The sequence below is a fragment of the Pecten maximus genome, chromosome 14 (assembly GCF_902652985.1).
Source record: "Pecten maximus chromosome 14, xPecMax1.1, whole genome shotgun sequence".
NCBI lineage: Eukaryota > Metazoa > Mollusca > Bivalvia > Pectinida > Pectinidae > Pecten > Pecten maximus.
In genome coordinates this window covers 29238964-29254631 of record NC_047028.1, presented here as the reverse complement: position 1 = coordinate 29254631, position 15668 = coordinate 29238964, and the positions used below count along the sequence as shown (strand labels likewise).

Genomic DNA, 15668 nt, shown 5'->3' with positions numbered 1-15668 from the left:
GATCCGTTACTTGGTCCTTAATAAGCTGTTTAGTTGGTTATGAATTCTTCACTGTCAATCAAGGTGATAAGGAGGAAAAATGGTAAAAACAGACAAAAACAAAACATGTAAAAATTATATTGGTGCACTCACGTATAGTTTTAAATGAATAAGTGACTATAGTTACTACAACTTAATACTTATTAACAGGGTTGAAAAGAATTTTCAGACATGCTTTATCGTTGTAAAAACTTTCTCTTGTAGATTGTAGATCCATATAACCTAGTAAGACGTGTTTAACGGTTGATGGTTTATTGAATGCATTTATGTGACAGGGCAGTCACGTTATTTCGGTTAATGTGTAGTGAAGGAAGCTAGGTATTTAGGTTACTGTGTAGTTTGGAAACTAGGTCGTTAGGTTTCTGTGTGGTTAGGAAACTAGGCAATTAAGTTACCTTGTAATTTGGAAACTAGGTAGTTCGGTTACCGAATAATAAAATAACAATAAACTAATGATTTACATTTAAAACATTGATATTTTAATATTTTTATATAATATATGAATGTCTATATATAACATATTTATACGAAATCTGCAGTTAATGTATATACTACATCTTACAACCTTCACAATGAAGACTATCCATAACTTTCACGACTTTGAAACAATGAACGACACGTTTTCTTCAGATCTTTGTAACAGGTGCACAATAAAACACATTACGTCACTTCCTGTTACGAATATTGCATGATGGGCATCGGGTGAAATGACGATAAAGGTGCTATAGAAGGGAATGAAGTATGTTCTTTAGAAGGGGCGGAAGTCATTGTTCGTGGGTGGCAAACAAACCAGTCATTTAATTTAGGCACTTCCGGTACGGGAATTCCATTATTCTGATCAATGTGTGACGTCACAGGTGACGTCAAAATGGGTTTCGTGTCAGTAACACTTTCTCCTGAAGGCGGTGATTGGTGCGAATGCATCGTGACGTCATTTGAGGGCGTGGTCCTTGACATTGATTCACTGCTCTCTGAGTGATCCTCCGAGTCCGATTTCTCCATATCGGGGGAGATGTCCCCGTGGATTTTCATGTGCTTACGTAAGGAGCTTGGGTGGGTATAACTTTTGTCACAACCTCTCACTCTGCAATTGTAAGGCTTATCACTAGTGTGCACGTGACTATGCTTCTTCCGGTCGGAACTGTTCGCGAATCTCCGGTCACATCCTTCAAAATCACACTTGAAGGGCTTCTCTCCTGCAAAATATAAATAATATACTTTCTTTACCAAACGATACTATTTAAAGTTTTTTTCTATGGTGTATTTGTAATCTAGAAAAGATGCTAAGCTGGTTTGTCTAGTAATCCAACGCTACGGGTTCGAACCTTTGCAGACACATTGCAAAATAAGGATGTTTGATAAGTATTATATTATTTTGTCTGTAATAGACCTTAGTGGAATCCTCAAAATATAAGTATTCCAGCATGTTGCTACCAGGTAACAAGAAAATCACGTAATATATTTGTATCATTTTGCTCCACAACATATAAAGGTGTCACAAACCGATAGCACAAGGAGTGAATTTGATATTTGTAGATAAAGGCAATTGTTTAAATACATATAATCTCTAAACGTTGAAGAAATATTGATCACTGTCGACCTCCTTTTCAAGATATTCTATAACACCTGAATCACCACCTTGAACGTCGAGTATCTGTTACGGTGTATAGTATTGCATGTAACAATTCCATGTGCGTGTATATATAATCACATGACCTTGAAACTGACATCACAAACTATGGAATACCAGAAGAATGGGTTCTTTCGGACACATCCAACACAGGAAAGTGGTCTACTTTACACCAATTGATCTCTGAAGAGATCTCGTTCGACTTGTGTACACGACAAGGCAGGGTTATTCACAGCCGCATAATAGTCTCATCGACTTAGCGCTGCGAGGCTGAATGGCCAAATGACAAATAAGTTCCTCGAGTTTGAAAAAGAAAAATGTCGTCCTTTTGTGTGGCAAGATGACTAGCTTGTCTGTTCTGTATTTAAACGGCAAAGTTTTTTTCGTGACAGGTGAAATATCTTTAGTCGTTTAACTGATATTGAGTAAGTATTTTTCATTTAGTTGTAAATTTCCTAATACTGATCTACTACATGGTTTGTACAAATTGTATAATTAAATAGCTTAGGTGGTGTGTTTACAAAATACAGAGTTGTAACATTACCGAAATATACCAAATAAGTGTTATTTCTCCGTTTGAGAAGTTTTTACATGGGTGGTTAAAAGAAATAATGTAAGATAAATATAAGATAAAATTGGTTGTAGGAAATATACAAAAAATAATCTTTAATATTCATAATTTTGCTAACTTTCCTTCACGCACCTTTTCGGTCTCTGTCCTCATTTAATTGTCCTAGGACATAACAGAATGATCAGTTTTGAATTCACGATTTGTTATATACTGCGTTTATACCTAAATTCATGGCTGAAATATTCATTACATTTGTGCCAGTGATGTCACAAGACGGATTATAATAGCAAGACGGAATGAGAAAGTGTAAGAAGATACGGAATGCATTGGACAGATAAGCCGAAGCGCTATATCACGATGTCTGTGTGGTCAATTAACATCCACATGGCTAATTAACAAGATAAAAACAAATAATGTCAATCAGTATAGCTCATGTTAGTTGTATACAGTATTTCCGTCCCTTTTTGTCCCTTCTCTTTAACTAATAGCCTTTCTTGTTATAAATATGTTTAAGTAACTCTGAGATAGCGTGATATGGGTTGTATTTCTATGATAACAGTCGAAGAGAGTTTTTAGCAAGTTGGCAAAACCCGTGTCAAATTCGTCAATGACGATGTTGGTCAAAAGGTGTGGAAATTCAGATATGAAGCCGCCCGGTCATGAAAAGTGGGTCTAAATAAACGTAAATAATATGTATAAATACACCTATGTAAATCACCACAAATGTCAATGGAATGACTTGGCTAGAACCACAAAAGAACACACCATGGCGATGCAATAGAGAATAGGAAAAACTAATATTTTCAGACAGAAAAATATATCTCAATAAATGCCACGGAACAGACGGACGACCTAGGAAATAAATCTCGGGTATTGCCGGCATGTCTCGCATACGTCATAGTCGTGGGCCACAGTTACATGAGTCAAACCTGTCATGGATGTGATCTTTAACAGATACCGACCAAAAACATTAGCACATTATTTTTTTATTATCGCTACCGACGACGTCCGTCTCCGCCCACTTTCGGTTTCAACAGTGTGTAACCAAGATACATTTGTTATCCAATAGTCGTCATGAAAAAAATGTTTTTTTTTATATTATTACTTTTATAAGGAAGAAATTTTTTTAATTTGATTTTAATTAAACAAACATCCACAATCAAATTAAAGGTTTGTATTGCACCTGGCAACTTCACCACCAACATCCCACTCCCCTAATCCAAAACCCCACTCCCCCCACCCCCTATTTTACTCACATTTTCATAAAACCATTCAAATTATGTTTACAAGTACATTACTGTAACAAATGTGTATGTGAATTTCAGTAATTAAACCATCATAGCCTAACTAATTAGATAATGTCAGGAAACGGATAAATATAAGTTACTGCAAATTGTTTCGGATCTTATTCATTTGTACTGTACTATGTATTGTTATGAACTTGAAGTTACATCATGAATGAAATAAAGTTGATATTAAATCTAAATTCCTATGACTGTATATTTGAATTACTGTCGACTTTGAAAGTTTTAATTATCCATATTATCTACAAGATATGTATTGTACATACTTTTTGATATTCTATTAGTAATTAGATAATGATTTTATCATTTAAGTACTAAAGAATTTATCTTAGTGAGGCAATTTACCGAAATTCCTTTACACAATATGACAACAAAATACAAATTACGAGGTTATATTTATTTTGTTTAAGTGTTAAGAGTAATAAATAGATTTTATAAAGTGGTAAGAACAATAAATAGATTTTTATTAAATGTAATGAATTGAAGATACATAACCCTGAAACTATAATGTCATTCGATATTAGAATGTAAACAAATGTTGACAGGATTGTCCTACTGGATGACTTGGTATAGTTAGCTATGGTTGAAATGCCCCTGTGGGACGTCTATTTCGCGATGCGCTCTCGACCCCCTCCCCTCTCACTAGACGTAACACCGGCTGGGCGAATCAATTCTCCTTCCCAAAGCAACCTGTTTTCCAGACGGACTCTAAGTCCGTTATACAACCCTAGCTCTATGATTTTCTCATCAGGAGACCCTGTCGACCAATAATCCAGTTGTTTTCAATCTCCTAGGGATTATTTCTTCAGTAATTAGGGCGGCGCGTTCGATACGTGTAATTGATAAATGATATACGAAAAGGCCATCACTTACCATTATTTCCCGTAAGCAAAGTCGGAACCGCTGTCGCCACATCGTGATAAGTTAATCAATACGTACTCTGCCCTTAAATCACGAAATTTTACGGTGATAAATTTTGGGGTAAATGGTTCCAAAATGTGGCCAGTTCTGTCCTGCACAGAACTTTCTGGTAAAGACTCGCGAATTATGTAATCTCACTCTTTTCTGTACGACTCGAAGAAGATACTTACAGGATTAAAAAGGGGACATTTATTTCGACATTAAAGACGAAATTTCTTGGAATTAAATTTCTTCCAATCCAAATATTTAACTTTATTTCCTGTTATTTTCGGTGACAGAAATTCACAATGAATAAAATCCTTAATGCCCCCCAAAAAAGTTTATATATATAAAGAGAAAGAAAAACTCAAAAACACTTTTTCAGCGCTCTTGTATATACATTTATATAAAGAAAGCAAATTACAATTGTAATTCACTTATTTCAATTTCATATCTCAAGTAATTGTTATCAAGATCGGGTTGAGAAAAAAAAAAGGATAAAAAAACAACACATATATACTTCTTTAGAGATACCTGAAGAATCTGAATGCTGATGGAAGCTCCATTTGAATACAGATATGCTGTATCAGATATATAGAATTACAATCAATTATCAGCACAATGAAGAATTTTACATAATGCTAATTGGTTGGCATAATGTTCTGATTTTCTTGGGTGATATTGGATATTTTCATTATACCAGGGAGCTCACCGAAGCCCATTACTGTTCATTACACAAGCGACTACTGGTAAAATCGCTCATTCGGCCCAGATAATTATAACCGAAATTCTATCTTTCTTATTATATTTCTTTTAGCGATACACGTGTCCATTTTCATTTTTAATCCAGAAAGTTCTTTCAATGCCGTAATGTTTGCCTATATGATAACCTTAAATTATCTTGGTCAACTTAAACATGGGATTGCCGATAGCCTTGACCAGAATTAGGAATTTTGTTGAATTAATTACTTTGCCATGAGAGGAATCCCATATCTCACACCAATTAGGGTATACATGTGTGTTTACTTACTGTATAAATAATACATGTGGTGCCCTATACATAATGGTAATAGCAGCTTCCATTTATTTCTCCCACATGTGGAAATTTACATAAATGTCAACATATTAGCTATTATCAATTTTACAAAAACAAATTGATTATACTGTTAAAGGGATTATAAGCAAATGTTCATGAGATGTTCATTACATTATTTTTGTAATCATTTCGGGTCTAGATTTGCATATGGGGTTTTCGGAATGTATTTGTTGTCATAAGGCTTACATCATAAGGTTTAAATATATATTTTTTTCTAAATTTGAACACTATACACATATTTACAGGCGTTTTAGGATAGTCGTTCCAATATATACCTAGTAATACTAATACCTTAAAGATATTTCCATTACGAAATAAGGGAAGGACTATTTCAGGGGTTTTAAAGTCAATTTACTGAAAACTGAAAGTATAACAATGTTATGTATAGGTGGTTGACACTAAATTGAATAAGACATTTAAATGTATCTTTAAAAATAGACCCCTCATATTAAATACAAACTATCATGGATTTAAAACTGCATCATGCAGTTGTTTCATCCTTCTGGAATTCTGTGGAAATTGCTGATATTAACATGCATTCACAAATCAATTATTATGTAAAATAGATAGCTGGCTTTAATTTTTTCATCACCAAATAGAATTTATTTATCTAATCTACCTGAAAACTTTCGCTCAATCCTTGAAGAACAAAAAAATGGAGCATACCATATCCCCTAATACATTATATATGTTATTCCATATTTACCTTCATAGGTAACTTAGGATAAGCTATTTTGAAGTTTTTTGGTCCCCTTAATAAAAAAAAAGGCTAATCTTTGAACTTATGCTGTTAGTATTGACAATATTTATTATTTGATTGCTTGAAACATCAACTAAAAGGGACAACACTGGTATTGTAATGAAATTCAACATATATTCATATCTAATTTATAGGTCTCACCTTGAATATACATTTTAAAATCATTTATGTTTCAGACATAACTTTTAAAATGTTATCCGGAAATTCATTGATCAATTGAATCTAAATGATTTGATAGTGTCTAATTTTAATGCTAGTTATAACAACTGATTTGAAATGTTTATCTAAACAAACCCTCTTTAGATTGTCTGGGTCAATTCTTGTGTTAATCTACCATCCTTTTGCAGTTACTTGGGTTTCCCTAACATCCTAACACCATGATGTTGAAACATTCAATTAGGGCTGGAGTCTCAATACCCATTATCAATTATGTCCGTTTATACAATCACTTGATTTCGTTAGAAACCGCGAGCCATTTTTGAGGCCCAGTGTTTGTAGAATACTTTATTAACACAAATGTGATTTTAAGATATTTTATGGCGCTGAAATTTTATATTTTTAACTTTTTTTTATATATCATTATTCAAAATAAAATAAGATAAAATGGAAATTTTATTTATACTTGTTAAGACTGCCATATATTTATATAATAGGTATACATTATAATCACTGTTACATAATTCTTAGGTTGAGGTTTAATTCATCAATCTTATAATTTCACACAGTCGGCTACCCTAACACACACCCATATCAAAGATATTCAAATTAACTCATTTATGGATAACATTAATTCAGTACGTTTTGCTGACTTAATTAGCAGACACAACCCTAGATATTTATCTACATCATCACACAGAAGTTGTAACCTTCGCAAACACATGTACATAATAGATTATGGAGAATGTACATATAAAAAAATTAAACACACCTTCTTCACGATGAAATACTCTCACTGCTTCTACAGTTCAAGAACGAATATGAACCTAATATTTAATATAAAATACCGTTGTATCAATTACCCAGTCATTAATTACTTTTCCTTTGATGTATACGGCCTTTAAAGCTTCCTCGAAGTTGATGAGGAAGACATCGCGAGCTGGAACATGTAGCAATGTAATTACTCTCGAGGACTTCAAACGCCCCAACCATATTTTCCGTTTCCCGATTCTAAGCATAGCTTAAAAAGCAGAAAAATGGAGAATATGTGACCGCGGAAAATTTCCGGCGAACTAGATCAAAGTTGAGGGCATTTCTGTCGAAATAATCATGAAGTTTTTTATGTGTGTTTTGCCATCTACAATACCGGACTTTTCACAAGCGTGGAGGAGTCGTTTTTCATACGATCTGCGTTGGTTAAAGATATGTTTTCAATATACATATCGAGGGCACATAATGATGGTTGGAAGCCCACAGGGAAAATACTTATACTCAATTTCTCACGGGGTGACTCGAAAAGACTTTGTTGGAAATAACATCTGCCTTTGGGAGTTTCGAGTTGGCCCCACCAGCGCAATATACGTTTGTGGAGTATATAACAGTATACTCTCTCATAGAAGACACAAAAACCTATATACCATTTAAACACGTTAGGAAGAAGACAACACCAGGCCGGTGGGGATTTGTAAATATTTATAATGGGTACTTGACGGCGGTTTCAGCTTGTGTTGGGATACGGTTCTGAGAATTCGGAGGGTCCACAGGGATATTTAGTAACATGACAAATGTAGGTTTCACATGGTAAACACATTTTAAGATGTGGTTTTGCACTTAAAGACTTTTAAAACAGATGATATGAATTCTTCATAAGAGTTTTACCAACAAATAAAACTCTCTATAACATGAACCCAAACTAGATTCTCAGAGCAAGTCAATTTTTCACACAAACGTCAATAATGATTTAGAATTGAAAGTGGTCTTTTAGTACCAAAACGATTCCAACCTGTTGTGAAGCTTAAGGAAAACGAAAGTTCATTTTATAAAATTGAATATACCCCCCCCCCCCCCCCCCCCCCCCCCCGTCCAAATCACACAAACAGTTGTTGCTCTATATCAAATTGTTTGAAATTTGTTTTTCACACTACGGACATGCTAACTTATTAACTCCAGCAGTTTTGATATTAAAGGTATCTTAATAAAGCACATGTACAAAAACTTGTAAAAAGATTCAGTTGTCATTTTTAAAAGGTCTTCTCCATGGAAAGTTTCTTGTCTACAGAAATTTTATTTTAAGTTTTGCTGACAAACCATTTCATTTTAAAATTGATACGATTATCATTAAAAACATCAACAGCTTAAAATTTGTAGAGGTGCTTGCGCAATATGTTTGAAATATAATCATTTATAAAAATTTTGACTTCAAAAATACTTACTTAGAATTACTTATATATGATTACGTAATTTGAATCTTGATAATACTTCAAGTTTTATGAATCCGGTAGCATCTTCACTTGAGGACTCCTTGAAGCGAAGTAAGTACGATACTAAATACTTAATGAAGATCACTTCTTATGAAATCTTGAGGATACTTATTAACACCAAGGAGCCATATTACCGTAGTAATTAAGAGGGTGTATCCATTGCCTATGTTGATTTCATTAGCCAACATATACTTAAAATTAAATCATGAAAAATTTTAATTATCAATTACTTCTTCCCAAGTTTTGGGTAAATTAAATTATTAATTTTTCCTGTATCTAATTACACATGTTTTTTTGCTCATGGTTGATGTTTTAAATGACATTAGCGGTTGATAACTACACCACGGCTGTATTGGTGAATTAAATTTCCTTTAATTATTTTTGAAATATTCTCTAACATTACATTATAAAAATGGAATTATAAACACGCTGAGCTGTAATTTCTTTAATTTGCTTTATTTTTTAAATATTATTTTGAATCGTTATAAGGATTTTTGTATACTTGATTTTTTTAGTTTTGATAATGATTTATCAGCGAATATAAAACCATATGTCCGTGAATGAAATAAGCATTATAGATACGTTTCTAAATGAAACTAATCTTTGAAACTTTATTCTATTTACAAATAATCACAATTTTGTATTCATCGGTTCTCATAAATCCCTCGTCTGTGGTCAAGAGGCCAAACGGCTTATAAATAAATATATAGGTATATAGCTACTCAATTGATTGTCAATCAATGTCAATTGATGTCATTCATTAAATATATCATAATTTTACACCTACCCGTGTGTATCCGTTTGTGGATCTTGAGATTCTCACTGCGGGCAAACACTTTTCCACATCCCGGGAATGGACAGGGGAAGGGTTTCTCTCCGGTATGGACACGGATATGGTTTACAAGTTTGTACTTGGCCTTGAAGGGCTTTCCCTCTCTCGGACACTCCTGCCAAAAACAGGTATGATTGGCCTGCTCCGGCCCACCAACATGATCAATCGTAATGTGATTAACGATCTCGTGCATGGTAAAAAACACTTTATTACAAGGTTTCTTTGGTTCCGGCTGATCCGGATCAATCCACATGCACGTGCGTTCTTGTTTTATTGGGGGTCGCATGTATCTGAAAAAGGGACCAGTTCCGTTCTGTAACATATTGATAGGGTTCATAAAGGCTGGTTCTCGTGAGTGTACTGTTCCGGTCTTGAGGCCGGATTTAGTCCCATTTGATCATTTCTGGAAATGTATTCCGGACTATGTCCCGACATGTAGTAGCCGGGTTGTCCGTGCATGTGCTGTCTGGGGTTATGATATGATGTGACATCATGTAGTCCCTGCAGAAGGACGTGCGGACTGACATCCTGATGATGTTGTGAGTGAAAACCACTGGACGGCGGAGGAAACAACATCCCTGGACGGGAACTCACGTTAGTTGACACATCACTTCCAGAAAGTCCAAACTCCGCCGTCCGCCGTAGAAATAATTCCCTGGAGTTTAGATTTCCAACATTGCTATATGGCACACCGTACCCACTAGTTTGACCGTTATAGTAACCATACTGTTGATTTTGCACCATGGCGCTACCCTCGGGGTGCCCGTATCCTACCCCCGGGGATGACAGATGTTGGGGATCGCCGCGCTCCACAAAAGTGCCGATCATCGCTGAGCAAACATCAGGCGAAAAATGCAGTTGTCAACAAAAAGTTCTCAGCCTCACTTTGTCACCTTTGTGATAAAAATAATTTGTTTGTGTGATGAATTTGAACACAGGTATCCTGCTAAATTTAGTCCATGGCTTTGTATGTGTACTTATCTAGTGTTTAAAAGTAGACAAAACTATCAGTAGTCCCTGTAACATAAACACACCATCGATCTGTGAGGAGTTACGTCGGTTAACTGTGAACTGTGCTGGAATGTTTTCAGGCAAAGTTGTTTGCACTGCGGGTCGCTTAATCTTAAGCCCCGCCCCTCTCAGTCGGCGATTGGCGCTCGAGCTATTTGATTGTCAGCTTTCCCGGACACCCCTTTATGGCTCAAGTTCACAGGGACTTCTAGACATCATTTTAATACAGGACGGATTTTAATTTCCATGATTTTGTTTACATGATCTCCCATATATCAGAGAAAGAGTTGGATGTGGATTGTTATCATCTAGCGAAACTGCAGGCAGAGAAGCAGGATTTGAAAATGACGAGATCATGCTGTATATCATTCTAAGTAGTTTTCTTCAAATTGTTGATAATTGTATCGTTCAAAGAAAAAACGAAGAATTCCATAAAATCACGTCAAAGGTATAATTTCATCTTCACTGAAAAATACAATTTATCTAAAATTCCTAGGACAGTGTCATTTAAACGTGACGCACCAAGGTTTCTTTTTAAAGACAAAACTCATAATTTGGTAAACTAGAAAACTATTTTGAACAAATTTCACAATTCAAATTTAAAACGAATTTTAAAACACTGTAGATTGATAATATAACTCATAAAACTGTAGGGAGCTAACTTCAAATACACCTCTCAACGTCGATTTGGAATTTGGCTAAACCTATATGAACCTTTCATACAATGCTATGAGACTATCTGCTCATTTTTTATTTGTTTATTCTGTTTGTTTTCTGAACGACAAAGCAGAATTTATAATTTCAACTTTCCTTTTTTATAGTTCCCGGTTCAAACGTTGATTTTTTTTGCAATGTGAAAGTGTATTTTGATCAAATCATTGAAAATATATATTGGTTGCTAAAGAATGTCACATTTTTGGGGAAAATATTTCCTGAAGAGGGTCGCGAAAATGTTTTTTCTATGAAATTTATTGTAATATGTGCTTTCATAAAGCATGCACGTAATATGTTAATTACTTATGTACCATGTAAAATTAAAATTTCTAATTTATGTAAATACATGATAGATTATTCCATTTCTGTTATGAAAATTAGACTATAGTTTATGGTACATAATTATGAATACACTATAATTAATGTATTTTTGGTTGTAATGGAGTGTATTGCTTTAAAATGAATCAATGATTGTATGGTATGAATTGTAATTTTTCGGCTTTCAATTATAAATCTTTGTTATCTCCCTTGGTACCGTCCGGTATTACCTCCCTTGAAATGATCTCGGTAATCATCCGTCTTTGATAACTGGTGTACAAAGTTCTGAGTATTCACCAATGTTATTGTAGAATTGGAAGATGTGGATATATGTTTAACTTACCTGCTTTGAAAACATGCTTCAAAAAAGTTGCCCTGGTGGACGCTGAATGTTTTTACTTGTTATCATTGTATCTAATTTCCACCCAAATATTTCTATGTTTATCTCCCTTGATTTTTTTATATTTAGCATCATGTTACAAAGTAAAATTTACTTTTATGTAATTAGTTAACATAAACTAAACACACCTGACTGACAACAATAATTTCGTGGAAATCTTTTTGAAAGAAGATCCGTAAATACGTAATATGTGAAGGTAGTGTGATCCCTTAATGTTATTTTTCAATACATGTATATTGATATAAATAACCTCGGTAAGTCAATCACATTCTGTTCTTTCTTTCTTTTCTTTCAAAAACTATTCAGATGTTCCAAACGAAAATTATATTTCAATGTTTAATTATACTTAAACATTCAAGTGTAAAAGGTTTTACCTGAACCAGAACGTGGACAGAAGATGCGCAGGTAGAGAAAACCACAAAATTCAGAGTGACAGTTGAAAAATGTTTCACCAATGTGTTATTTTTTAATTTTGTCTTGTTTTGTGCATTTCTAATGTTTGTTCTTTTTCCGTGAAAAAGAAAATAATAATAATAAAAAAATACATTAATATTTCCAACATACAAGTAACTAATGACGTATTCAATGGATTAGCATCTTTAATTACATGCATAACGCTTATTACCGATACAATGAAAATACGATTGTTTTAGGCTCGATTTTAATTCCAATGTATTGAATTATTAGCTAAATATAATGTATAATTTAAATTCATTTTGGATACATTTTCTCATTAATAGTTATTCAATGTGTTATATGTGTTTATAAAAGTAAACGTTATTTATTTTACAACAGTTGTGAATTAATCTCGTTTGTTGGCCCGGGAGGGAGGTCTTACTGTGGGAGGAACCGGAGTAGCCGGAATACCCGGAGAAACAAACGTGGTCGGGCAGGTGACCCCACACCTTTCCATGTCTGATCGAGGAATCGAACACACTAGACAGCTGGATGGACGCTGGGCCGTGATGGCGGACGTCAAATCCCTACTTAGATTCGAGTATATGACCACTACGTCACCCGACCACATTTATGTAGGTAATATATATCTAGGTTTTATTTACATTGATTTATTACGAGATGACTTTATATTTTACTTAAAATTACATAAATATTATTATTAGTATGGTAATATATTTAGGATACTGGCTGAATTATTAATTAATTGAGATTTCAATAAGTGTTCTATAATTTCTGAATTATGATTTGATTTGAAAAATATTTTTTAGTCGAGAAAGATTATTTCTGAAAAACACTCGCTAAATTGCATTGTTATGTTAAGATAATTCCGGGTTCTGTCGAAGTAGGCTGTAACTTTCTCAACAACATTACTGTGCGTCACTACTCTGTCAATTAGCACAGTTTATATGTGTATATAAATATATACTATGGTAAGTGCTGAAAATAAAGGTATTTTTGTAGTTTTAAAGGCAGAATCTCTCACACAGAAATGTAAAATGAGGAATAACAATAACATATTATTCTCATTATGGTTTTCAGGCACAAACAACAATGGACAAAATACCTCTTGATTATTACCATAAGTTCAAAAACATTAATTCAGTTTCATAAAAAATATGTCAAAGTTTGAAATGTTCAGTACAAACATATGCGCAATACAACCAGGAAACACGCGCTCAATTTTAAATTGAATGTTTTTATCCAATTAAAAAAGAAAATAACTAATTTTCTGGTTCTCGGCGTCAAGCTGTGTTAATTAAAATAAGACGTATGTTTGTTTAAAACCCAGTACTTAGTTAATTTTAAGTAATTAACAAGAAAATGTGGATAACTTACCACGTGGCCGGTTACTTAGCAACGTTAGCACGCGCCAGAACGATACTAAAACGTTTTCAGGATATCTTTTTATAATTAGATTAGAATGCTTATTTGTATGTCCAAATGCACGTGCGTGATTTGAATATTACGCGTAACTTGATGTGTATGGAGACGAGAATATTTCTATAAAATGTAATTTTCGGTAGCAGTATTAACGGACGTAATTTGTTTCCATCCCGCTGATAGTAAAAACTTAAATACAAAATATCTGAGTTTCAGGTACTAACTAACCCCTCCCTATCATATATCATCCTCTTCCCCGGTCCAGCCATCCTCATCCGGACTACACTGATAAACGGAATACCACAGGTTACCAAAAAATATAATTCAATGACATAACATACTATTAGTGACGTAATCACACATGATTCAAGATGGCGGGCGATAGAGTGCTAGAGATTTGATCACAGACGCTGGCACGTGGTTTGAATTAGAGGCCATAGACAGTACTGTACTGTTTATATGACCATACGGAACATGACTGACCACTGTGACGTAATATTAATCGGACACGGCGTAATTAATACCGGACATTGTAAACATGACCATGTGTTAGATTAGCCGGAAAATAAATGATGGTATCGAGTTACATGTGGAACGAATCCGAGATCATTGTTTACCAGGAAACTTGATTAGGTGAAACATTTGCATAATATTGAACTGGTAACATTATATTCTAACACATTATCGTATAAGTATGATTACTTATATCACATAATACCACAATCTGTATACCACACTGACAGAAACACATTTCAAAAACAACGGTTGCTTTGACTTTAAACATTTTTCTTTTATCAAAAGAGTTTGATAGATAAATAAACTTATAAAAGGGCACAAGTTATTTAGGTTTATGATAACAACGCCTTCCAAATGTAATTCAACATCCGACATTGACATTTCATTCCTTAAATGTACATCTTATGTTTTAATACATTTTCATTTATATTACTACCTATATAGATTTTAAAATGATTAAGCAGTGTTGTGACTTTATCACTATGCTACATACAATTAGCTGAACTTTTGAGGGAGATGGATTGATATAAGCTTTAAGCTTGTTTCCAGATCCTTTTGCAAATCATGAACTGATATTTTGTATTTTTGCATGCAATGTATATGACTTAAATAGAATACTGTTTAAACTAATATCCGATGATATAGATTTATAGACCATGTATATAGAAAAGGATTTTAGTAACAGAACACACAGCATGCATACCTTTAAAGTAATTTACTTAAGGGAAATAAAATTTGAAACCATAATATATACATGTATTAACGATGATAATTTTTACATAATAATTGGAAATGAAAAAAAGCTGATTTCTGATTCGAAATAATCCTTAAGTTCTAGCCCATTAAAATCGTGTTGCTTTGGTGCAAATGTTAAATATACGGTATATATACAATACAATACAATTCTTTATTAACGATTTCCGGTCCACATGGGGCAATATAGGAAATACAATCACAAAGAGGTAGAGTGGCCAAAGGACAGATGAATGGACATGCATTTATACTAATATAAATTACAAACACATAAACAAAATTGCTTGTAACATGCTACTAGATAGCATTTTTATACATATAACTAAATATCACTTTAATATATATAACTATATAACATTTAATAATAAAATAAAAAGTCAAACACAGATCTGCTGTCTCCCTAGTACTTTCGCGGCTACATCGTGCCGCTCTTCAGGTGATTACATTTAATATATATAACTAGATAATATTTTAATTTATATTTAACAAGATAACATTTTTTTTACATCTGCATACAAAAGAAAGTCGGCTGAACGGAATTTATAGATTGATTGATTAAATATATTTA

At 33.6% G+C, this 15668-nt stretch overlaps 1 protein-coding gene across 1 annotated transcript; it reads right to left on the bottom strand.

Moving 5' to 3' along the window:
- Positions 1-495: 495 nt before the first annotated feature.
- On the bottom strand, positions 496-10615 carry LOC117341918 (zinc finger protein ZIC 4-like). The gene is given in 3 exon segments (XM_033903778.1): positions 496-1235; positions 9505-9891; positions 9894-10615. Coding segments are annotated over 3 exon segments (1392 nt in total). The 5' UTR covers positions 10378-10615; the 3' UTR covers positions 496-714.
- Between the last annotated feature and the right edge of the window lie 5053 nt (positions 10616-15668).